Source organism: Phaethon aethereus (assembly GCF_964289735.1).
Source record: "Phaethon aethereus genome assembly, chromosome: 25".
In the NCBI taxonomy this organism is placed as follows: domain Eukaryota; kingdom Metazoa; phylum Chordata; class Aves; order Phaethontiformes; family Phaethontidae; genus Phaethon; species Phaethon aethereus.
The window spans coordinates 3778844-3803533 of NC_138601.1; the positions used below are offsets into that span (position 1 = coordinate 3778844).

General features: G+C 44.9%; 1 protein-coding gene across 3 annotated transcripts in view; it reads left to right on the forward strand.

The window, feature by feature from the left end:
* Nucleotides 1–24690, forward strand: part of TANC2 (tetratricopeptide repeat, ankyrin repeat and coiled-coil containing 2) — a gene marked incomplete at both ends in the record, with an annotated part of 209210 nt that overhangs the window by 145683 nt on the left and 38837 nt on the right. For all 3 annotated transcript variants that reach the window (XM_082010630.1, XM_082010631.1, XM_082010632.1), the window contains 4 exons: nt 935–1068; nt 12153–12384; nt 16298–16464; nt 18503–19110. In XM_082010630.1, coding sequence (XP_081866756.1) covers nt 935–1068; nt 12153–12384; nt 16298–16464; nt 18503–19110 — 1141 coding nt within the window. The remainder of the gene's footprint in view (nt 1–934; nt 1069–12152; nt 12385–16297; nt 16465–18502; nt 19111–24690) is intronic.

Genomic DNA, 24690 nt, shown 5'->3' on the forward strand with positions numbered 1-24690 from the left:
AAGGGTGCATCGCAGCAGTCCATTCAGGAAAGTCCTCTGCTAGTACAGACTGCGCTTAAGAGGACTGTTGCTTTTAAAAGGTTCCTAAAATAAAGAAATCGGTAATTAGACATCATCAAGTACTGCATGTCTTAGCGTCATTCAAAAATACTCTATGACTACCTGTGAGTGTAAAAATGAGCGGTTTGAAAAAGTTAACCACAAAGGCCAGGTGAATGGACTGTTGTAGCAAGCTACCAGTAAAGCCAGTTTCTGCTTTGCCAGGCAAAAGAACCAGCTGAAAGGTAGTAGAAAGCAGTTAAACATGGTAGAGATGATGCCAGTATAATTCATTGTTTGCTTGCAAGCCTTTTCCAGATCCTGGTACTACACCTGCTTCTCTCCCTCTGATTACCTAATGGGCTTCAGATGGAAGCTCCATCTGAGCTCTCCATTTATTTATGTTATAAAATAGGCACATAATTCAGAAAAATTGTCTGTCTCCACTGAAGAAGGACTTGGAACCAAATTAACCAGCGATTGTTCATAATGAAGGAGGCTCTGTTGGCAGAACTACAGAGCAGGAGAGCACTGAACTAAAATATGCCAAACTTGAAGATAGAGCATGCCTTCAAGAGTGCACAATTCACTCAATTATTGTGGTTATTTTAAAGTCAGTGAAATTACAGTGGAGAAGAGAAATAAGACAAAGTCAACGCTTTATCTTAGCGGTCCTTCCCAAAAGTGCTGCTTCCAAAGGAATTTTTTGGGGAACCTCTGGCCTGGCTGGGCAGTGTGACAGCCTCTTGCTGCCTGAAATCCCAAGCAGCGTGTTTGCAGAAGGTATTGTAGCTGCCATGGATGACCCACTAGGAAGTAGCGGCTGCCTAGTCTGTAATAATAACGTCAGCCGTGCTTGTCCTGTAGCAATTCATAACCTCTTTCCTTGGGACAGATGCGGATGCAAACCGAGAGCTGCCCTTAACCCAGCCGCCTTCTGCTCACTCGTCAATCACCAGCGGGAGCTGCCCGGGGACTCCCGAAATGCGCCGGCGCCAGGAAGAGGCCATGCGGAGACTTGCTTCCCAGGTACGGAAACATTCGTCTCGGGATTTTTTTGGTCCTTGGGAAAACGTCAATTTTAATGGAACCCGTTGGAAGGTCTCCTGCCTTACGTCACTTGGTGCGCTGGAAAATGCGTGCGTTCAAATGCTTGCTGGGAGAGGTTAGAGAAAAACTTCTGGAACAAGTTTTACTACCCTAGGAAAGTTATTTCTGTAAAACAAAATTCCCATTACATCAAATACGCTCCCCTCTGCTCTGAGAGTTTATCTTTCCCGGCCATCCTACTTTATCCTTACAAATGTTGTGATGTGACATAGTTACCAAAATAACTGTCATTTTTCTCCAACAGTCAAAACAAAATTGGCAAGTGTTTGACCAGGGTTTCAGTTTGAAAAGAACAGGTATTGTATGGTGGGTAAAGGCGGAGACTCTGAGCATTACTGCTGCGTGTGTGCTTAGGAAATTTTTTTGGAAAAGCATACAAAACAGCTCATAGCCTTTTGAGCGATACACAAATCATTTGCTGTTATGGCAGGAGCGGATTGTATATAACACTATCACTTACTGTAGCTGAGATTTACAGCTTGGATTTTATTGTGTTACTGAGATTTAGCCCTATTTTTATGTGGTGGGAAGGTGCCATTATATTGCTTTGAAATCGGCCGAGAGGAGGTGAGCAGTTAATGCTTTCCTCTTGCCCGCACCCATTTTGGAGAGGAAAATGTCAAGCAAAGTCTTTGTTCTAAATTGTTGCTGGGATGTGTTTTGCTTGGCTTTTTGTGCCAGATACTGCCTTGTCCTGTCTGCTTTTCTGCTGCACCCAGATTGCAAGGCGGGGAGCGTGTGATACCTGCGTAAATCAATATTAAGACTTGATGTTCTCCTCTTCCACGTGGAGTTCTTGAAAGGAATGCAATGGCCAGATCTGGTTTTGTTCAGGATGCATTAATCATCATATTCCTTGCAAATCTTAAGCTTTACAGGCTACCAGAAAGGCCAGTCAAGTATGCTATCTCTGCTTAAAATACCTCATCGGCTTTCTTCCCCTGAATGCTTAAGTAATTCCGATGGATATGTAATTGATAAATTGATACACTTTTAGCTTCAGTTTCTTCCTGGAAAAGGTAAGGGATATGACTCTTCCAAACAGTGTGTCACATCCACTGCATAGATCATGCACTGAAGCTTTTTTGCATCTCTTGATCACTGGAGAAAAGAGCAAGAAACAATCTTTATAGCCAGAAATAAAGCAACAATAGATTGTTATACCTTGGCTGCAGTCTCTGTTAGGAAAGGCTTTTAAAGCCCTGCTCATACCCTAGCCAGAATTTTTTTGCAAAACAAATTCTGTATTTTGCTGTCAGAACATACCAAATGAGTTAGGAAGATGTACTACCTCTTGTGCTAGCAGCAGGATTACAGCCCTTTAGTATGATTGTTAGTCTCTCAGTAAATCTCAGCTACTGTAAATATAGGCAGATTCCAGAAATAACTGTCACTGGCTTCCAAACATCAGGCCTTCATGAAAGGATCAATGCCAAGGCTGATGAGTTGACTTTAGAGTACTTGGAATCGCTTCTTCTACCCGAATAGCTGACACAGCATGCAGAACTTCTGAAATGCTTCATGATGTTTAGCAAACAGTTCCTGGGATGAGTCAGAGCAGCGGCGGCACGGCTTGATTCAGCATCCGGAGGGAGACCTTGGGTCTATTCCCAGCTTTGCCGTTAGCCTTCTTGGGATCCGTGGAGACCAGCATCTCCTCTGCCTGCCTCCGTTTCCCTGCCTATTAAAAGAAAAGTGATCCATGCAGATAATGGTCCTTTGGTAGCTGATGCTGGGAGGAATACATGACTAGGTGTTACTTGGTTTTCTCAATTTGGAAGAGCAGTTGTCTTCCTGGGAGTGCTGCAGCGTATGCCTAGATGAAGCCCTGCGTTGAAAGAAAGCACATGCTTAAATCCTGATTCAGAGCTTCATTTCCTACCACAAAGGGCAATTTTTCTGAAAGGATAGGAGCTTTTTTGGTTTGCTTGATTTTTTTTTTTTTTTTTTTTTTGAGCTCCATGTTCCTGCTGCTGATTCTTTATCATAAATAATAATGATGTTTTTATTGCTTCAGAGCCTTTTCCAGAACTGCTGTGCGGCACGCTACAAACAGTAAGTTTAATGGATTATCAAGCCTCAGGAAGGGAAATAAAGGCAAATAAAATGGTTTAGAATGTTTCTCAAATTGATAGCTGGAAGTCGTGTGCCTAGTGCACTCTTAGTAACCTCCTGAGTAGTACAACTCAGCATCACTGCTGATGAATACTTGCTGTCAACAACAGATAAATTGATTTGCTTAGAAAGAACCATGCCGTCTGATGTCCTCCTAGATAAAACAAACACTGCCTATTCCACCCCAGCTGTGGTTTTTGAAGTCTTTGAGTGACACCAGGAGAAAAAGGATTACTGACCTGGCAGCAGAATTGAAAAATCCATTAAAATAACAGTGTTGAGCTCTTTGTTCTGTGTGCGATCGTCTTGTTCAGAAACTCGATCACACGCATCTAACTTGCCTTTGAGGGATCATGAGAATTTGTTGTTCATAAGAGGCTTTGAAGATGCTGACCTCTTAAACAGAGCAAATACACTGAATGTCTTGGTAGACGATAGTAAAAATAGTTGGTTAAAATAATTTAGCTGCCTCATCTGAATGTCTTATGCCCCATTCTCCAACGGGCATTCCTGGTGACAGAGGAAGACCCTTCACATACACAAGTTAAAGGCTTTCCAAAGTCTAATCTGCAAAAGAAAAGAAGGGGGCAGGGAGGGAGGAAGTGGAATGTCTTTTGGAGCTGGAGGAAGGGAGAGAAGAGCAGCATATTCGTGTATCAGTAGCTGTGGAATAAAAAAAAAGATTGCTGATGGCCCACTTAAAACGGTTTTTGTTCAATTGGCTGAAGAAGAAAGAGCCCAAGGAAGTGAGGGAAAGACTGACCCGTAGGGTAGTCTGGTTGGAAGAGTATTTTTCGGACATGTGTGCATTATAGTTGCATTAAGACTAGACTCAAAATTGAAGTAGGGGAGAAAGTGTTGACAGTGACGGACAACCACAGTTTTTTAGGAGATACATGAAACACATGTGAGGAGCTAGGTAAGGCTACGTGCAGATGTTCCACCTCTGTTTGCACTGAGCAGAGCAGGATGTTCTCAGGTTGTGCCATGGTCATTGTGCTAGAGAAAGGCAGATCATTATGAAAGCGGATTAATAATATACTAAAAGGCTTAAGTAATGGCTGGCGCGGGCTCCAGAATGCCAGTGGGAAGCACCTCGTCCCTCTCACCCACTCCGTTCCTTCTGAAAATGTCACTTATCCCAAAACGCAGAAGTTGTGTGCTATGATGACAGAAATGAAAGGTGAACAGTTGCTTTGCCTCCTCTGGATTATTCAGGGTTGTACTTTTCTGTCTGGTTTTCGTGCAGTGAGTGCTTGGGGCCAAGGGTTGCTTTTAGCTCTTGTTGTCAGATGAACAAATCATTAATTGTAGCAGAACATAACCGAAGGCTGCCTAGCAGGAGCTCCACTCAGTCCTGCCATGCTGGAAAAGAGCATTATTTTGTGGTGGTTTTAGGGAGCAATTTGAAGTCATCCATGATTTCTAGCTCATTGTTCACCAGCAAACTAATGGAGAAGAAAAATACTTAGAAATGCGGCAATTTAGAAAATGCGTATCAGGTGTGATTTTTGTCCTGCAAAAACTGCACCAGGAAATAAGCTGTATCCCACTGCTTTAGGAGTTCCCTGAATTTATCCTCACAGCTGGGTCCTAGGAGGAGAAAAACATCAAAACCAGGGCAAAATTCCCTTCCTCCCAGGCCCTGCTGGGCAGCTCTTGAGGTTTCTCATGTCTCAGTCCCTCTCTGTGGTCAGAAATGGAGTCTTTTGCCACACGAGTAGCAGTCACGGTAGGAAGGGTTGGATACTTTTCAGGGTTTGCAGTAGTTTCTCCAGAAAAATTTAGAGAAAACAAGGAGCTTAAAATTGAGATTGCTCTGTTCCTTTTGTCATTTCTTTTCCCAGTAGGCCATCTCCCTGGGATTTTGTAATTGGAAGCAAAGTGATTCCGCTTTGAGAGACTGGCAGAGAAAATACTGGAAGTACAATGATGCCTTTGTACGATTTACCTGGAGCATCACCCCAGCCTGCTCTGGCTGTCCTGTTCCAGCTCCTAGCGATCACTTTGGATATGCCAAGGGAGAATATTTTTAAAAGGCAAAGTTGAAAGTCTTGCTGTTGCACCAGGGTCGTGTCCAAGGTTGTGATTGGCGTTGTGTTGAGGGCAGTTATTTAGTCAGGGATAAAGAAGCGTGCCAGGAAACTTGAGGCATTGAGAGGTAAATGCTGTGCCTTCCATTTCCTTGCGAGGAAAATATTAAGTATATGGCAATGTTAATAGCTTCTTAGCAGAGATTTCTGTGAATCAATTTCCTCATTTTAAAGGTAACATTAATCCTCTTGCCGGGAACTGAGCTGGCACAATCCCCTTTTTTCCCTTTCACTCATGGGCGTCTCCTGCCTCTGAGGAGGAGCCGAGGCAGTGGCTGCTGATGGCCTTCCCACTGGTCGTGGTGAGGAGCCTGGGGACATGTGTCAGACCCCAGCTCTCAGCAGTGGGCTTCGGAGCGGTCCTTGCTGGGGAGCTTTCTCTGCAGCTTTTCCTCCATCCGCTGTCTCGGTAAGGGTTTGTAGCGTAGCATGGAGTAGAGACTTGCAGGGAAGGAGGACAAGAGTGGTTGTCTTGCCAGATCTGGCAAACTCTCAAAAGTCATGAATAAAACTACTCACATTGCAACACCCATCCTGACGCATGCAAATATAACATAAGCATTTTTGGCAGAACTGCTTAGTTAGTCTTTTGTTTTAATATGTATGCATGTATTATGGAAATAAGTTTGCAGGATTGCTGAATTTATTTCAAGTCTGCCCTCCGACAATGAGCAGCCTGCCAGGTTTTCTGCAATGCCAACGAGTCAAGCTAGACTTGGCTCCTTCGCTGCGATGGATATATACCAGCTCTCTGGGTGAGCTAGCCACGTATAGCTGAATGGGGAGCTTGGTGTGACTGTAAACCCATCTACTGCTCTTTAGTAAACATATTGCCTGATATCACGGAACAACTGTAAGGTGAAACTGGCAAAAAAAAAAGTTGTGAATATGAACAGTAAGGTTTCTAAACCCAAAATCCCATAAAAAGGCAGCACTCCACACCTCTCCCATGTTGCGCCTTGCTTCTTCTGCCTTTTTACTGTTTAATCTTTTATCCATTAAAATACTTCTCGACTTTACTTCTGGCCAGGGGAGTGAGTGACCATCGCTAAGTTACCATGTGGCTGTCCTTGCAGTGCCACCTTTCTGTCTCCAGATGGGCAATGTATAACTTGGGCTGATGCATCTCAGCTGGAGCATGACCTTAGAATCATAGAATCATTTAGGTTGGAAAAGACCCTTAAGATCATCGAGTCCAACCATAAACCTGACGCTGCCAAGTCTACCACTACCCTATGTCCCTAAGAGCCACATCTATACGTCTTTTAAATACTTCCTGGGCTGGTGACTCAGCCGTGCTTGTCCAGAGCTGGTTCTTCACCTCAGAGAAATGAAATGAGAGACTTTCCCACCAACCCTAGCCTGTGTTGAAAAATACTGACCCATAAATAAGTGTCCTAGGTGACCTTTGCCTTTCAGTAAGGGGCACCAGCACCGTTCAGAGGTACAATAGCCCAAGGTGAGTTCAGTTCAGCTCAAAGGAATAATCCTGAACTGTGTCCCATCTGGTTAGGGTCACCTTCCCCATTTTCCCTGAAGGTTTTATCCTTTACTCACAGAGGATTTTTAATGGATTGGCTACACAGTTTTAAATAACCCATTGACCAGCTATATTCTTTGGTTTTGTGGATGCTATGTGGTTGCTTGTGGTAGCAGCACTTAAACAAATGGACGTGAAAGCCAGCTCTGCTGTGCTAATGGGTCGTACCCTATGGAGAGCAGCTGCTGGAGGAGCTATACATCCACTGCATTAGCACACTCAGCTGATGCTGAGCACGGCTGGTGGCTTCAGAGGCTCTTCCCCCCCATCCTCCAAGCCATAAGCCGAAGTGTCATTGTCATTGCTGCAGGCGTATGAAAAGAAAGGGAGTACTCCTACCTTACGTAGAGGCAGAGGGATTCGTTACTTCTGAGCCTCGATGCCCTGCGACACTAAGGAATTTCAGAGGGCATTTACTGGCATATTCGGCTATGTAAGAGTAATGAATGTTCCCAATAAACTGAGTCACCCCGTACAGGCACAGTCATGTGCGATGGATAAAACACAGCAGTGCTGATTTCCATTTACATTGCTACAACCAACGTTGTGTGTGGCAAATGGCATTTTGGCAGGTAAAAGCATTACACTGAATTGATTCGAAGCTATTTTGTATGAGTCAAAAAAAGATAAATCTTATTAGGTGCAGAAATACGATCTAAATACAATGTTGAAGCCCTTTAAGAGCACTGGAGCAACTGGGGTGTTTCTGTGAGGTTGGTCCTTTTAGGTGGGTTGGCGGAATGGCCTCCTGGCATGACACGCTTGCAGAAGGAGCCCGAGAGAAATCACAGCAGAGGTGTGATGTCAAAGGAATGCTTCTTAAATGGAGGATACTCTTCTTCACAAATAGTGCCAGAGAACTGCTTAAAATTGGCCTGTCCTATTAAGTAAAAATAACTTATTTCCCTTGAGCCATCTTCAGCCCCTCTTTCTCCTTTGATGTTCGCACTGTCCTTCCAGCCTTTCTCATATTACTGTTATCTCCTGCCTCTCCGTACCTGGCATTTTCTCTCCCTTCACTCTCTCTTTTCTTTCCCCCCCTTCCCAGTTCAGTCTCTTCTCTCCCTCTGTACTCTCTAGGTGATACACAATCTCTTTTGTGCCTCATTTTTTTCCACTCTCCGTGCCCTCTCTGGCCTCTTTCTCCTGCTGCGTTCATGCAGCTCTTCCCCTTCTCTTCCACTGGCGTTATGTTTGGAATAGCTGTTTTGCTTTTAACATGCACATGTCTTCCTTTTTATTCCAGCAGCTGTTTTCCTAGGTCCTGACCTACATGAGGAAATCTCCCTTTTTTCTGATTTTGTGGAATTCTTCCATAGCTGCTCAGTTGAGCCCAAGCCAGCTGAAATTACTAGCATGGCCTTGGAGGTCGGGAGCGCAGTTTGCATGGCCGTGATGTAGAAAAGCATTTTGTTGTGGGGAGGAGAGGTGCAGGAAAGATGTACGACGTCTGCATGTCAGGATGGGACGCCATTGCCGAGTCCTGCGTCGAGGAAAGGGGTGGCTGCAGGAGAGAACCCGAATGGAAGGACAGCAGAAAGGGTGGTAGGAAGGTGATGGTTACGTGAGGCCGAAACGCGAAGTGGTTGTGGCAGAAAGGAAAGAGGAGAATGGCTGGTGTTGGAAGGGTTGGGAGAAGGGCTTCCTGAAGACTACTGGATTTAACACCTAAAGAGAATATGAATGATGTCTTCATAATTCTTCTTTAGCAGTTAAGAAGGTGATGTTTGTATTGTTTCTGAGCAAATGAGAGTTTTGGTGCTCCTTTACCCCACTTCCGCATAGAGTGGGGTTGTGTTGAACGTTGGCTGTGTTCTGTTAGAGGCCGTGCTCTGCCTTCGCCACATCTGGTCTTTCTCAAGCCTTACAATACATAATTAATGTTTAAAAAAAATTGTCTACCAAGAAGCTCATGATAAAGGCACTTCTTTCATGTGTAGCCAGACAGACTCTCCAAATCATTTTAGGAGAGGAGGCAGTCATTGGAAGCAAAATACACATCGTACAAGTGTGAATTATTTTGAAGCTCACTTTCAAGCGAGAAGGGAAATTATACACGTTTGTAACTTTTGGCATTTGATGTTTAATATAAACAGCATAATGCTTCAGTTTTTCAGCATGGAGTCACTCGACTCTTGATCTAGGTGTTACTTTTTCCATCCTTTTTCCATCCTTTGTTGTAATCCACTTCTCTTGCATTAAGGTTGCTTACTGGCGTTGTATACTTCGTATTTAAATCCAGTGATTTAAATTTAATCAAACTTTAGAGCAAGGAATTTTTCAGCTTCCAACTTTGTAAACGTAATTTAACAAACCTGATAGCTGAAATAAAAGTTTAAAAATTTTGCAAGTCCAATGTGGTGTTTGTAGTGTTTAGTGCTATGTGATGACAAAGTTCAAATCCAAACTACGATTAGAAAAATTACGCCTTAAATTGTATCAGACAAAAATAAATGTTTACTGGTGGCAACATCCAGGCATGCCCATACCTTTGGAAGAGCATGCTGTTCCCTGGTGATTTCACGTATTGTAACACAGTTTCTAGGTAAAATTAAATGTTTAATTCAAAGATTTTGTTTATGAGGAGAGATAGTTGGAAGTTTTTCAAGCAGTTTTTTAAAGCAAGGTAGTTCAATTTATGGAAAATGAATCTTTTATTGAGGGCACACCTTTTCCAATTAAAAGTTCATTTCCAGGCTATACAAGTTTTTGTTTTTTTTTTTTCTTGCATGTACTTCTTGGCTTGTCCAGTTGAGCAAAAGGAGGAGAAGACTAATAACACCCCAGAATTACAGCTAGTGTACGGAGTAGTCATGTCAGATGCAGAGCAAGGTCTGGACATGGTCTCCTGTATCTTAGAAGAGAATGCTAAGCAGTGGAGGTGGTACTCCATCCCTCTTGCTGGATCCTTGAGCAATTAGTAAAGTGAAATAATTGGAAAGAGACCTTCCTCAGAGCACTAGTGGCCGAGTATGAAAGGCGTTCACCTAACACAGGGGAGAAAGAACAGGCTTTGAACCTGTTTGGGGATGAGCCCAGTCAACACCAACCCGCTGGTCGTCCTGAAGTCTCTTTCATTCACTTTTCATATTAACCCTGGTCTCATTCCCAGGAGTGGAACAGGGAAGTGCTTTGAAACCTTGAAAAGTTTTACAGGATGAGAAAACTCTTTCTCACCCAACTCTGGCTGTGTAAGTGAGGAGCCTGATTTCTAGCACCAGGCTCAGCTTGCGGCACTGGCTTTTGGCAGTCTCTCTTTGATTTGAAGATAGAGAAAATGTCACGGAAAATAAAAACATCAAGATGAAATTTTGGCGCAGTTGCATTTCTGAGAACATTGTAATGCCTTTCCTTTGGTTGCCTTTCGAAAATCTTCATTGCTTACTGGTTCAGCTTCAGATCCACCTATTAAGCAGTGCGTTTATCCTGCTGTTTAAAGCTTAGACAACATACCAGTAAATCCAGTACAAGGACCACGAATGTACGTGAAGAGGCTTAAATTAATCGAGTTGTTACTGTTTGTATGTCCCAATATCTAGCAGTGACCATTAAGGGAATGGGTACTAGGTGTGTCCCCTTTTCCATGACGTGGCTCTTCAGATTCCTGGAAGAAGCTAATTGGCCTCTCATAAAAAGGAGACTTTTTTTTGTGTCTGCACACGTATCGTGTAGGAAACAAGAGCTCTGCGTGCAGCAATTCGGTTTCTGTTACTGGCAACCTGATATCGAGGGACGGCCGCTTAAGAACTTTATACTGTGGAATCCACAAGTTATAATCCCCAAATAAATAGAATTGTTGAAAAGAAATCACTACCTTTATTATTACTTTACCCCGTGCTGTTCTCTAAGGGAATACGTTGTATTTTAACTGGCTGGTAGGAAAAATTCTGTTAGGAATTTGGAGGTATCCATTAAAGCTTAAGCACATGTATTAGGGCTTGACGCTTGAAATAACAGCCTAGCTTTATCATCACTGTATGCATCACACCTCGTTTTGACTGTGAAAGGAAATTATTGCATTACAACCCATTGGTAATTCCATATATTTCTATTTAAAATGAAAAGCTAGCGCTGAGCCAGCAATGTGTGAGGACCCCACCGCAGATGTTTTCATTTCTCAGTACCATCCTTCGCAGTCACAGGGCTCGGAGGCTGGATAAGCCACCCCGTCCGCCTTGGAGCCTGCGGCAAACGAGGGCTGGTTACTGCAGCTGGGAAGCCAGAAAGGCTTAATCACGACCGTCAGCCGTGGACCACATTTCCTCTGAGTCCACGCGGCCTCCAGAGAGGCCACAGCAGTCTCGTGTGCGCGGTGTCCTCAGATTGTCCTTTCCAAGTTCGGAAACGTGGTTCGTTTTGTAGTATTTCTATGCTGTGCTACAGTGCTCCAGGGCAGTGGTGGTTCTGGTACAAAACTGATCCCACCTGCCTTGCCGGGACGTTTTTGGGTACTGTCAGTGACATTTGAAAAGAAAACCCAGTGAATGGGAGCTGGAGAAAAGCTTTTTGACCTGGCAGAGGCTCCCACCAAACGGCCAGGCGGTGCCACGAGGAGGCTGGTGCCAGCAAGTTATCACTGGGTTTCTGCTTATTTTAATAAGTGGGCAGAATTTAGTGGGTTCTAGCAGAGTTTGAAGAGCTGGGAAGATCATGTGACCTGGGAAAAGAGGAAGGTTTCCTTTTTTTTATTTTCTTTTTTAACGGAATTGATTTTCTGAATGAAGAGCGGGATCAGGGTGGATGAGTAACGTGCAGTCAGCCTGGCGTCCCCCTTCACAGCAGTCCGGAGTTTGCAGGTGCTGCCTTGCTCTGAGGTGCTCGCCCAGTGCTCTCTGCCTGCTTCTACGGAGCGTGGCATTTGAAAGCAGCAAATAAAAAACAAGTTGAAGAAAACAATCACAAGTTATGACTGACGCCGAGTCCTTCAACGGAGCTCGGAGCACGGTCCTATCGCTCCCTGCTCAGCGCGGTGCTCCAGAGGCGTCAGTCGCTGTCAGCGTCCGTCTCTGTGAGCAGCTACAGCTTAATTTCATTTATTCCTCAAGTGGCAGGTCCAGTCATTTTTCAGGATCAGTGTCTGTTTTTACTAACTGATTCGTCTGGATTCTTGTCATGGGTAGTTAACGCTTGGTACTCTTAAAGACTTCGCCTGCCGGAACACATCAAACTCACCAAACAAAATCCACTGCTTTTAACAACTTGCCCGACTCCTGGCTGATGAAGATGCATTTTTTTGTTCTTTTTCTCTTCGCTAGGTTGTCGCTTATCACTACTGCCAGGCTGACAACGCCTACACCTGCCTGGTGCCAGAGTTCGTGCACAACGTGGCCGCCCTGCTCTGCCGCTCGCCGCAGTTCGTGGCCTACAGGGAGCAGCTCCTGCGAGAGCCCCACCTGCAGAGCATGCTCAGCCTGAGGTCCTGCGTGCAGGACCCCATGGCCTCCTTCCGGAGGGGAGTCCTGGAGCCCTTGGAAAATCTGCACAAAGGTATCGTCATGACGCTCCCTACGCTTGCCCTGAGCTCCCGCACACCTTTTTTTATTATTACTTTAAAAACGCTGCTTAGTTGCATTTGGGCTTTTAAACAAAGCGATAGATTAAACCTTCTGCGTCGCATCTCGAGAGCTGCAGGGGAGAGGTGGCATCTGGAGAAGCTGAGAATATGCCATCGGGCTCGTTTGGAAGCGGGGGATTAACTACTCCTCTCCTCCTGATGTCCGTTTCAGGGCCATAGGTGAAACGCTGAAGACAGCCTGCCTTGGGCTTTCTCTTTTCTTGCTTTCTTCCATGTCCCAAACCTGGCCTCGCAGTTCTGAAGGTGAAAACAAGCAACAGTTTCCATGTACAGCTCTGCTTATGGCAGTGTGTTCAGGAGGTTGAATGTTTTCCCCTTTCCCTGCTATTATTTAGTGGGCTTTTGAGAATTTGAAGTTTTCACCGAAATTGCTGATACCGTAAAAGTCTCTAGATACACTGTGTAAAGCTTCTAGGGGAACCGGTAACGAGCCTTATCCTGATTACGGACTTCACAGCTTGGGTTTTGCCTCCTTTCCTTTCTTTCCTCTGCAAGATACAACTAATTCGTCATGACAGTCGCTAAATTTAAGATCTTTGCTCGTTGCTGTGAGAACTGTCAGAGCGTTGCAGAGTTCAGGACTGTTGTCCTGCAAAATGATGTTTATTAAAATAGCCTGCTGCAAGTTGGCCACAAAAATAGTTCAGATAATTTTCTCTTACCACCCTACGTAGGACAGTGTAGCAGCCAACATGAAGCAGATGTAAATTCCACCAAATTCAAAGCCCTGTTGATCAAATCAGCTCTTCAAAACACAACGTCCAAACTCTGAGCAGCAGCGTCTGGGTCCAATACGCATGGTTCCACCAGGCACAAAGAACACGTAGCACCAGCACAGCTCGACAGCAGTTGATTTTCCTGGCATGGAGAAATGTCACTGTAGGAGTAGCATGGCTACTCTTCCCTACCAACACTCTTGGCAAAAAAAAGATACGTTTAGGAACCGCTGCTCTAAAGCAAAATAATTCGTGGTTATTACAGTAACTCCTTGGGAGGTATTCCAGGTCTTGAGTTCAGAGCATTTTGGAGGATGCTTATTTTTCTTGCCAAGCAGGTTGACCCCCATCTGTTCCTAAGTTCTGGGGGGTGGAAAAATTTTATATAAAAGCGCCTTTTTTTTTTTTTTTCTCTCGGGCTCTCCACTCAATGCAGCTCCAACGGAGCCAATGAACGGTACTCCCATCTTTCAACCTTGCTGCTCGAGAGTGCTGGCAAGCTTATTTGCACCAAGTGTTTTGTAACAAAATGAACAGTGTCTGGAAATTGGTTTTAAAATATATAACATTTAAGACTCTGTAAATATATCAGCAGGTCTTTTACAAGGTGCTGTTGAAGTTTTAATGCTACTGGGACAAAATTATTGTGCAGCCGTTAGTGAATGTCACTGAGAAAGTTAGATTCCTGTTTCTCAAATATTTTTTTTTTTTAATCTCAAAGAATCTAAATAATATATAGGAGAACAAAGTTCTGATTCTTCCCCTATGCCCTGCTTTCTTCTCTCTCCCTCAGGCTTTGAGAAACATGAGATGTGGGTGTAAAACTCAGGCACTATATTCACTCCAAGATTTGAGAGAGCCATAAGTGTATTTTCTAGTGTAACCAATAGTCATACTGAGAATTTAACTGAAAAAGGATTTATGGTAATTTTAATGCAAAATATGTGTTTTTCATGTGAATTTTAACAGTATGTTAGGAAATATGTGCAACTTGGTAATGTAAGGCAAGGCAAGATGGGATTTCAGTGCTCAGCAGTACCAAACGCATTTCTGTTCTCCCTGGAACACCACAGAGACGGCTCATGTCATCGATGAACATGTTGTGCTGGGTTTTTATAGAAAATTTTCTGATGACATTTAAAGTCAAAGCAAAAAGCTAACCTGCTATTGGGAATACTGAGCTTTTTGATAGCAGGATTTATCCATAGTACTTTACGAAGGAGAGCAAACTCTATACAGATCAGAATTTGTCGTACATGTCGGTAACATATGCCAACAATAGACTCAGATGTCCCGTTCCCCCCACATTTTTTAGTTTATTAGGCAAGGTTACCTTTGAGAAGATCCCACTCGAGCTTAAGATGCAAGTCCAAAAGAATCTATATCATTGGTTATAAAGTTATACTCAGCTCTCAGAGTCTGATGTAGAAACACTGACTTCATTGTCTGCATCAGTTTGGTTACTGTTACCACCAGCAGCAAAAAAATCCTGTTTAAACGTCCATGATTAGCTTTTTGTAGGATCTTTTTTATTCCCCCCAACTTGTTTCTAAAAGCAGTTTTGGCTACAAACTTCTGATCTTTTACAATACTGGAAGTTCGGAGTTGTTTTGAACAAGTCTCTGCTGAACAGAGGGTGTTACCTCCAAAACGTTGAATGAGCTTCCCCACGCATGCGGACTGATGACTTACTCTCCTCAGATAATAGTTTTGCCTGTGAATCAGGTTTGCTTTTCACAGAATCCCAGAATCATTAAGGTTGGAAAAGACCTTCAAGATCATCAAGTCCAACCACCAACCCAACACCACCATGCCCACTAAACCATGTCCCGAAGTGCCACGTCCACACGTTTTTTGAATGTCTCCAGTGATGGTGACTCCACCACCTCCCTGGGCAGCCTGTGCCAACGCTTGACCACTCTCTCCATAAGGAAATGTTTCCTAATCTCCAATCTAAACCTCCCCTGGCGCAACTTGAGGCCATTTCCTCTCGTCCTGTCGCTGGTTACTTGGGAGAAGAGACCAACCCCCACCTCACCACAACCCCCTTTCAGGGAGTTGTAGAGAGCAATGAGGGCTCCCCTCAGCCTCCTCTTCTCCAGACTGAACACCCCCAGTTCCCTCAGCCGCTCCTCATCAGACTTGTGCTCCAGACCCCTCCCCAGCTCCGTTGCCCTTCTCTGGACACGCTCCAGCACCTCAACGTCCTTCTTGGAGTGAGGGGCCCAACACTGAACACAGGATTCGAGGTGCGGCCTCACCAGTGCCGAGCACAGGGGCACGATCCCTGCCCGGCTCCTGCTGGCCACACTAGTGCTGATACAGGCCAGGATGGTGTTGGCCTTCTTGGCCACCTGGGCACACTGCCGGCTCATGTTCAGCCAACTGTCAGCCAGCACCCCCAGGTCCCTTTCCGCCGGGCAGCTCTCCAGCCACTCCTGCCCAAGCCTGTAGCGTTGCATGGGGTTGTTGTGACCCAAGTGCAGGATCCGGCACTTGGCTTTGTTAAACCTCATACAGTTGACCTCGGCCCATCGATCCAGCCTGTCCAAAGACTCTTTTTGTTTTTGTTTCAAAACACTTGTCCAGACCTCAGTTGATCAAGAAGCCAGTGCCCAAGTGCAGATGTCAAAATTGGAAGGATCTAGAGGTGTTGGGGAGGTAAATCTCTTGGTGAACCTTCATTTAGCGGTTGCAAAAATTAGGGCAGGCTGACATCAGGGTGAGAGTTTAATAGCAAAACTGTAGAGAACCACTAATAACGTGTTTATTAAAACCTATCAGAAAGATACTGATTCACATCAAATAACATTGGAATTTGTGGAAGAGGTAATTTTTAAAAAGAGGACTAGCTTTTTTTATCTGCAGGATGTCACAGTTGCGTGTGTCCTAACTAAAATACTTACTTTATACGAATTGAAATAGCGTATATGTGTGGCCTACCTCTGTGTGTATCTGCAACTAATGTAGCATAACAAAGGTACTGCTACTGTGTCTTTTTTCTTCTTTAGCAATATCTGATGATGCTTTAAACCACTGTAGTGACTTTGCAGTACATTATAGTCATGTGTCTAGCCTTTCAAATAAATGCTTTTTCTCTTTCTCTCAGAGAGGAAGATCCCGGATGAAGATTTCATCATATTAATTGATGGTTTAAATGAGGCTGAATTTCACAAGCCAGATTATGGAGACACTATAGTATCATTCCTGAGCAAAATGATTGGAAAATTCCCTTCCTGGCTGAAGCTGGTAGTGACAGTCAGGACAAGTCTACAGGTATGCTGAGACCAAGCATCATGGTAAACTCTGTTGTTGGCATGATGGGATTTAATAAAGAAAACTTCAGTGGATGTCTGGATTTGCTTAAGACCCTTTATTTCAGGTTATCCTTTTGGCTTTTTTGTACTTGGGTTTACGTTCATGTCCCGAAACTCACTCTACAGTGTTGAAAGGATCTCATCCAGCATCGCTTATTCACATCAATAATAATTCAGCAAATCATTCATCAGCAAATACTTCAGTTCATTGCGGTGAGACAGCTCACATGCCAACAGGCTACTCGCTCGCCGAGCGTATTAGGAGGGTAGGGCCTGATGTCTGTCAGTCTGTGCTGCTCGAGAGCATCCTCTCCTCTGTGTGGAGGAGCGAAGGAGTGCCTATCTTCATACCTCTTCTGCGTGACCAAGAGCGTGAGGGTGCGATTGTTTCAGCCTGGAGGAGTCGATGTTGGACCAAGACATTATTCAGCTCGATGAAGAATATCTTGAGCAGGTGTTGAAGCCCTAAGCTGAATGTTGTTTGGGTTATTCTTAAGTATTTTTACTTTAGTTTGCAGCTGGGCAGGTTTTTACCTTCAGCCTGTCCTTAGCTACTCATCGCCGCTCTCTTGGCACAAGGATTAAGCTGACCTTAGATTGTTGGTTCATCTGCTCATCTGAATGGAGGAAGCTGGGAAGCAAACACAGTGACCCAGTTAGGGCACATCTGCTCTTTCAACTCTTTCACAGTAGAGCTGGTTGATTTGCAGCATCACTTGTGGGATGATGACTTGCTCCACTGAGTGTTGGAGCCAGGAGCCCGGAGGAGACAGACATCAGAGGGACGAGACATGTGTTTGGGGAGCCAGCTCAGAGCCACTTTTCAGCTGGACCAGCTGCTCTGGGCAGAAAAGCATGTCTGCAGCTCTACATTTCTCATTTTTCATTACTAGCCATTTTTTCATTAGCTCAGGGCTGCACAGTTCATTTTTACTGATGTCCGTTAAGCAGTTTTACTGCGATTTGCTAACATTTACTGAGATCCACAGGTTGATTTGCTGTGGTCCTCCCGGCAGGGAGCTGAGCGCTGGTTCCAGCTCCGTCGGGGCGGCCAGGGGCTGCACACTGCCTTTGTAGCTGGGAACATCAGCTGCTCCCCGAGACGCCAGGAGAGCACAGACTATCTGCTGTTCCCTGCTGCGGTTCTTTTTTTGCTCAGTAATGGAGTAGATTAAACATCATTTGGAAGAAATCTTTTTGTAATCGTAGGTAAATAGCATCCCTGTGACTTGAATTCCTCGTTTAATTAGGGCTTTTGCAGCCCTACGGTCTTTGCTGCAAGCTTTGGTTTTGCACTGTGCTCACCCTCTTTATTTTATTGGAGAATCGATAGCTTCTCCTGCAACTGCCTTGTCTGGCCCCGTTGGATCGTTTCTCCCCGCTTCGCAGCGACTGAGAGCCCATGAGGCAAGAATTCCTTTGGAAAGGCCTTTGATGATCTTTGCTTCATGTTGCCTAAGCATCATCAGTGAGCTCAGCAGATGAGGGAATCCCTGGCCATACTGTCCTGCAGCAGACAGACGTACTTATTTTGCCCTGTTGCCATGCGTTTCCCCGTTGGTAGCAGCTGTGTGATACGGGAGCATGCTCCTGGGGGGTACTTGGCTTCAGCAAAATTTCTTCTGGCCTCAGATGTGTCATCTGGTTGCCCACGGCTCATTCCCTCTGACGTGACAGCAGAAGGGATGGCAAGGTGATGGGTGGTTGGGCTGGGGTAGGAATAGCAAGGGCACCGCACTCTGAATTTTCCAGCCCTTTCTGTGGATGCGGTATTAGGAACCATGTCCTTCATTTTTATTTCAGTCATGTTTCACACGCAGTCTACTTGATTATAGATGAGGTCCTGAGGGCACAAACTGCCATCTTGTGCGCTTGCCCTGATGGAAGACGTCTTAAAGGAGTCTCAGAGGTGCTATTGTAATATGAATTAAGTTTACTTAATGAATAATAAACACTGCCAGCATGAGTATCCTTTTCCTTTCTTTCTTTCTTTGTAGGAAATAATTAAGCTGCTGCCCTTCCACAGAATATTTTTGGACAGACTGGAAGAGAACGAAGCCATAGACCAGGACCTGCAGGCATATATCCTCCATCGGATACACAGCAGCTCGGAGATCCAGAATAACATCTCACTTAACGGCAAAATGGATAACACTACGTTTGGCAAACTCAGTTCTCACCTCAAGACCTTGAGCCAAGGGTCCTATCTATACCTAAAACTCACTTTTGATCTCATAGAGAAAGGATACCTAGTACTAAAAAGCTCCAGCTACAAAGTAGTCCCAGTGTCTCTGTCAGAAGTTTACCTGTTGCAGTGCAATATGAAGTTCCCAACGCAGTCTTCCTTTGATCGGGTTATGCCTCTCTTGAATGTGGCAGTAGCATCTCTGCATCCATTAACAGATGAACATATTTTTCAGGCCATTAATGCAGGTAACATTGAGGGCACTTTGGAGTGGGATGACTTTCAGCAGAGGATGGAGAACCTTTCTATGTTTCTTATCAAACGTAGAGATATGACGCGAATGTTTGTTCACCCCTCTTTCCGAGAATGGCTTATTTGGAGAGAAGAAGGTGAAAAGACCAAGTTTCTTTGTGATCCAAGGTAAGCAAGCGCTCTGAGAAATCAGAGCTTACAAGCGTGTTCATCTCATACTGTTACTTGAACCGTTTCATTTTACAAGGTTGCACATGGGTGCGGTTACCCAACTTTGGTCTGTCTACACTGTAGATCTCTATATCTGTACTCGTTACCTTAGATCTTTATGTTGTTCATGGAAAGAAATAAGCACCCCCTGGGCACACAACTGACCCAGCAAACCTAATAGTCACCTTCAGAATGAGATGAGCTGTTCCTCAGAAGGCCCCAGGTTGACTGGTTCCCATACAGGCATCACCAGGGGTGTCTGCGTTTCGGCACATTACTTCTGCCAACTCAGACTGAGGAAGGGGAATCATCCTCCTTTTCTCCAAAGATATCGAAACCACGTGAACTAGAGGGTAAGGCGATGAAAGATGAGTAGTGTGGATATGTCTTTTGCAGTTGGCTTCTTCTGGAAGTTGTGTTCCTTGTAGTCCTACTAAATGTCTTTTTGAAAACAAAATACAGAACAGAATCATGCTGTAGCGATTTTGGACTGTAAATGCATCTGTAATCTCCGTCCTGATAGCAGCTGAGTTCCTGGCTTAGCTCACAGGGAACAGAATTTAATCATGGTTAGATTTATATTCTCTAAACCAAATGATCACTATTAACAACATTATCTTTGTTTCTACCGAAGAGGGGAAACAGACGCTCTGACTGTAATTCTAGTAGTTTATCCCCATAAGCTTTGCTCCATTTTGTCTGCCCATTTCTTAAAATATGATTATAAAAATCAGGGAAACACTCGGATTCGAGGCTGTGTCCTTGAAGATCCTGTGGTCAGTCTGAAGAAAATACAATGCTATCTGCTGGAACTGAATAACCACCTGGCTAATTAAAGCAGCTATAACTGTTAGCGGTGTCAGAATGATTTACCACTTTAAATTTTGTGGTAAACAGGCTGCAGTAGAAAACTACTATATAGCTCCTCCCAACGGGCATCCTCTCTGTTTTAGTAGGTTCTGCACAATAGTCCTGTTGAGCGAACCCTTTGTAAAGCATCTCACAGCAGCGGGTGTCTTTCTGTCAATCAATGTTAGTTATTTAATATCCTTCCTCAGAGTCATTAAGTGCTTGGCACTGCGTAATGCTCTTCCACCCTGTTCGCAGTGCCTGTGCGGCGCTCACGCCTATGGAGCTGAGAGGTTTTTCCTCCCAGTCGCTCCTGCACGGCGCTACTGGTTTTGTCTGGCCCCCGTGGTTTTGGCTGGCCTGGCCGTAAGAGCCGGGCGAGGGGACGGCAGCCGGCATGCCTGGCAATTACCGCTAATCACACAGCACTTGCCATAACGGACCACGAGAGCAACTCGGAAAAATCACTACTTTCCTTCGTTACCACGAAAATAAAATGAAGGTGCAGGATGCTTACCTGGTGGGTGAGGCACCCTACGTATGTTGGGTGCTGCGTGGGGTACCAGTGCGTACGGCTGGGTGACGCGGGGACTTTGGTTCTCTGGGTCCAGAAATACTCGTCTTCATTCTCACAGTGATGGGTAAGGGTGTTCTGAGAATACCAAATTCAGAATGGAAGTCAAACGTGCTGCATTTTAGGTGGTTTCAGACTGAAAGCAGGCGTGCAACCGCGGGTGGTTTTGGCACGAAGGCACAAATCGGCCCGTATTCACTCAACAAGTCACCGGCGAGGTGGTGGATCTCTGCCCAGCGTTCAGGTTTGGTGCTGCTTTTCACGAACATCACAAACGTGTCGCGCTACCCTCAAGACCATTCAGGAGACTTTCGGGCATCGCTTTTCATCCTGTATGTGCCCTTTCACGTGACAAGTTAATGGTGGCTTTAAAGTGTGCAGGGAACGCTCGTGCTCTTTGCAAGTAGGGAATCCCTGCGGAGCTAACCAGGCTCCGCTCCTTGCCACTGGCAAAAAGAAGTTACAGTGCACGTAATGGGCTCCCACTGCCTTGAGCGTGAGCCCATACGTATTGGAGGACTAATAAATATCGCTAATGCATAATTAATGTATAATTGCATTATACTCTGATGGTAGATAATGAAACAGGATACATTTCGGTGATTAATAGAGAGGACCCCCTGAGATTCAGCTACTGCGCTCCTCAAAATCCTCCTGTCCAGCTCTTGGGGAAGAGCTAATGCTGAGAGTTGAGCTTAGAGCATGGTAAACCCTTAGCAATGATTAAGATAAGTAATGATTTTTTTCATTTTATTTCTTCTAAAAGAAGCACAGCTTGTCACTGGCAGAGCTCATAGGAGTAGCCTATGCAAATTTTCCTGCATCTGGTTTGTTCACAGAAAGTTTGATTTCTTTCTGCTCACTTGGGAATTGAGAAGATATGGCAACAGCCTGGACCGCTCCCGAAGTTCATCGTCCGACGTTGCAGAAATGCGCCATTAATGTGAAGCTTGTTGACCTTGCCATGTCGATAATGTAACGAATCAGGTTGCTGAAGCTGATTTTTCCCCCCCGAGAAGAGCTTTGAAATGAAATGTGGTTTTGTGAAGCTGCTTTTAATTGACTTACACTGACAGAGTGTCCAGGTGTGAGGATGTTATGAAGGAAATTGGGATAATGGGCCTCGTGTCTGCAGCACTGCAGCTGGGGTAATCTTCCTCGTTTCATTAACGAGAGTGAGTTCCCGTGTTCTCAGAAGCATGGAAAAGAGGGGAGAGGAAGAACATTGTGTCCAGTAGTTACGCATTTTTTTACACTTTTAGGGTAAACAGCAGATCTCCATCCTCCAGATTTTTGTGTTAGGCTGTTGAGATGCTAACCCTCTTCTTTGAACACTCGCCGTGCCTTTGCTGTCCAAAGCAAAGGCTAATTGGCATCGAAGGGGAACGCTATCCCTGCAGATGCTGCCGCAGGGCAACCCCCCCAGCATCCACCGTTGTGTAGTAACAGGGCACCGAAACATTCTTTGTCAGAGCATTTAACCAGCATTGCAGTAATGACTTCCCCAGCCTGTCAGCGTAGCGCTATTAACCAAGCGTCTTCGTTGACAAATAACATAAAACATTTGGGGGAAAGACCCAATCCTTTGTGACCGGTGCACAGAGAAAGTGGTTACTATTGTATGCTCACTCTTACGCTTGTATTTCTTAACCTAAATTCTGCTATAATGCTGTGCTGTTTTCTGCCTAGACTTAATCAGAAACTTCCATGCAATTATTTTCCACGCTTTTACAATGCTAATAAAATGTTTTATCCCTATGCTGCTGCTGAAGGGACTGTGAGAGAGAGAGAAGTGATTTGCCCTGGCAAGGCGGTAAGAGAGCTGTAGGCAGATATGGACCCCAGAAGTGAAATTACTTTATCCAGATTTAAGTATCAACATCTGCGTTACTTGTCTAGACTTGCTTTATAGTCAGAGGAGAAAAATAAGAATGATTCATTTCATCATGAGCTAAAAGGCTAAAATAGGTCAGATGAAGAGTGCCTGGGAAGCATCTCCTCCTGGTGATTTATGAAGGGAGCTCAGGGTGATGGGCTCACCAGGAGATGTCTCCAGTATTGACAAATAAAACTGGATGCGATGAATCTGTCCAGGTGGCTCTTCCTACCCAAACACAGGGGTTGAGGTAGATGCACAGATTTTCTTTTCTTGTACAGGAAGGGAAAAGATACTTCCTGTGCTGTTGCACACATATGACCCTCTTAATTTGGGCTTTTGCTTCTCAGGATGCCACTGGACCACCCAGTGTTGCGCATGCTGGTGGTATGTCCCCATCGTCACTGCTCAGTCTGGAGCAAGGTAGAAACAGGCTTTTTGTCTGCACTACTCAGGGAACTTCCCAGCATCTGTGGGGTCTTAGCAAAATGAAGCATTTAGATCTTCACCTCAAGTGCTTCACCTCTGGCTTGGGTTCATCTCGCCTAATCTTAGATGCTTGCGATCCACGCATCTGTTCCTCAGGCCATCACTGATCTCCTTAAATACTTGAAGCAATTCATCTGGCCTCTTTTAGCCCTTGCCTCGGGTGAGCTGAATCCCATACACGATCCCGTCCGCTGCCTGGAGGGCAGTCCAGGGTGACGCGCTGGGGCGTGGACATGCCGCTGCCGGGGAGGTGGCCTGCGCCAGGCTGGAACTTGGAGAAGATGGGAAGCTGCAGAGGTGGTGCCTTCATCGTAGGCGTGCTCCTGTTTGCTGAACTCTGGAAGTGCAGCCCAAGGTGTTTCTCCCACCCAGAGCTGTGGTATTGGATAGGCAGAGCCGAAGCTCTGCTGAGCTGGGCTTTCTTAAGGCCAGTCTGCAAGTAAGCATAACGCAGAATGCGTTTTGTCTGCAGAAATGAAGCTGTTCCTTAACGCGATGAAGGCTCGGTTCTGCTTCTGGCTCCTTGCTGTTGCACACATGTTTGGTTAACTGCACTTACTCTGTGGTTTACCATATGATGGGGACAGAAGCTGTTTTCCTTCCATCAGAAGAGCGAGAGTGGCGAGGACAGCAGCCACCGGTGTGATGATATAGGAGAGTCTCCTGGTAGAGAACTTTGGAGGGAGACGCGGAGCTGTTCGCGTGGATACTTCAGATGCGGTGTTAGTCTGAAATCCCGAACATCTGTGGCTGGGTTTCCAGAAAAGCTGAATGCTCAGGTATGGAGGGGACCCAACAGGCGTTCGGCACCTCTCAAAATCGGCGTGTTGGTGCCTTGTTCAGCAATGGCATTGCTGGGCTGCTCTGGCGCTCCAACCCGGGCTTGGAAATGCAGCATGGGGGATCGATACTCTGCAAGAGATGTTCTCTTCAGTGCACCAAGACTTCATCAGGCAGCCCCTGCTCATTGACTTTAGTGGAAGATACCTAATCATTAGGGATATCACAAAAAAGATAATCAAGGAGAAGTACTGGTGGCTCCATCGTTGAGGTTGAGGGCATCTCCTCATCTCTTCGCTCCTCTTCTACATCCACAAACCAAACCTCTCCCTGTCCCTGAAGCCCCAAATAAAGGCACCCAGGGTGGATTAGCATGCAGCAGCGATCCAAACAGAAGTATGCATCTCTAATCCAACACGCTGAGTTGCCATGGTTTCTAGCAGAGCTGTCTTTTCATACAATACAGTGTAGGTATTTTGCATTTTCCTTTTTCTCTCGGGAGGCACACTGCAAGTGGAGACTTTGCCTACACAAAATTAGTGTTTTTATATATTACCCAGCAAAATGATAGTGTATACATTAGAAAAAAATAAGGTGGAGTTGTTTTTTTTTTTCATTTTGATTGAATGCTTAATCTGATTTACAAATAACAATCCCCAGTGAAAAGATAATTAATTCAGAAAGTTCGGAGGAAAAGAAGTCAGTGAAAATTATGTTTATAACAATTCAGGGATACAACAGTTTTCGGAGTGGGGGGGGCCTTACATTATGCATCGGTTTCTTAAAAATTATCCATAGTTAGCTCCTCGATATGTAGCTCACTTCGTCATTATGGTGCATGGATTAGTCGACTTTCTTCCTCTTTTATGTTATAAGATTCTGAAAAACTCTTAAAATACACTCTGCTTTATTGTCAGCTGACACGATCAATTGTTCACCAGAACTCGGGCTATGTCTTAAGTGTTTTCTC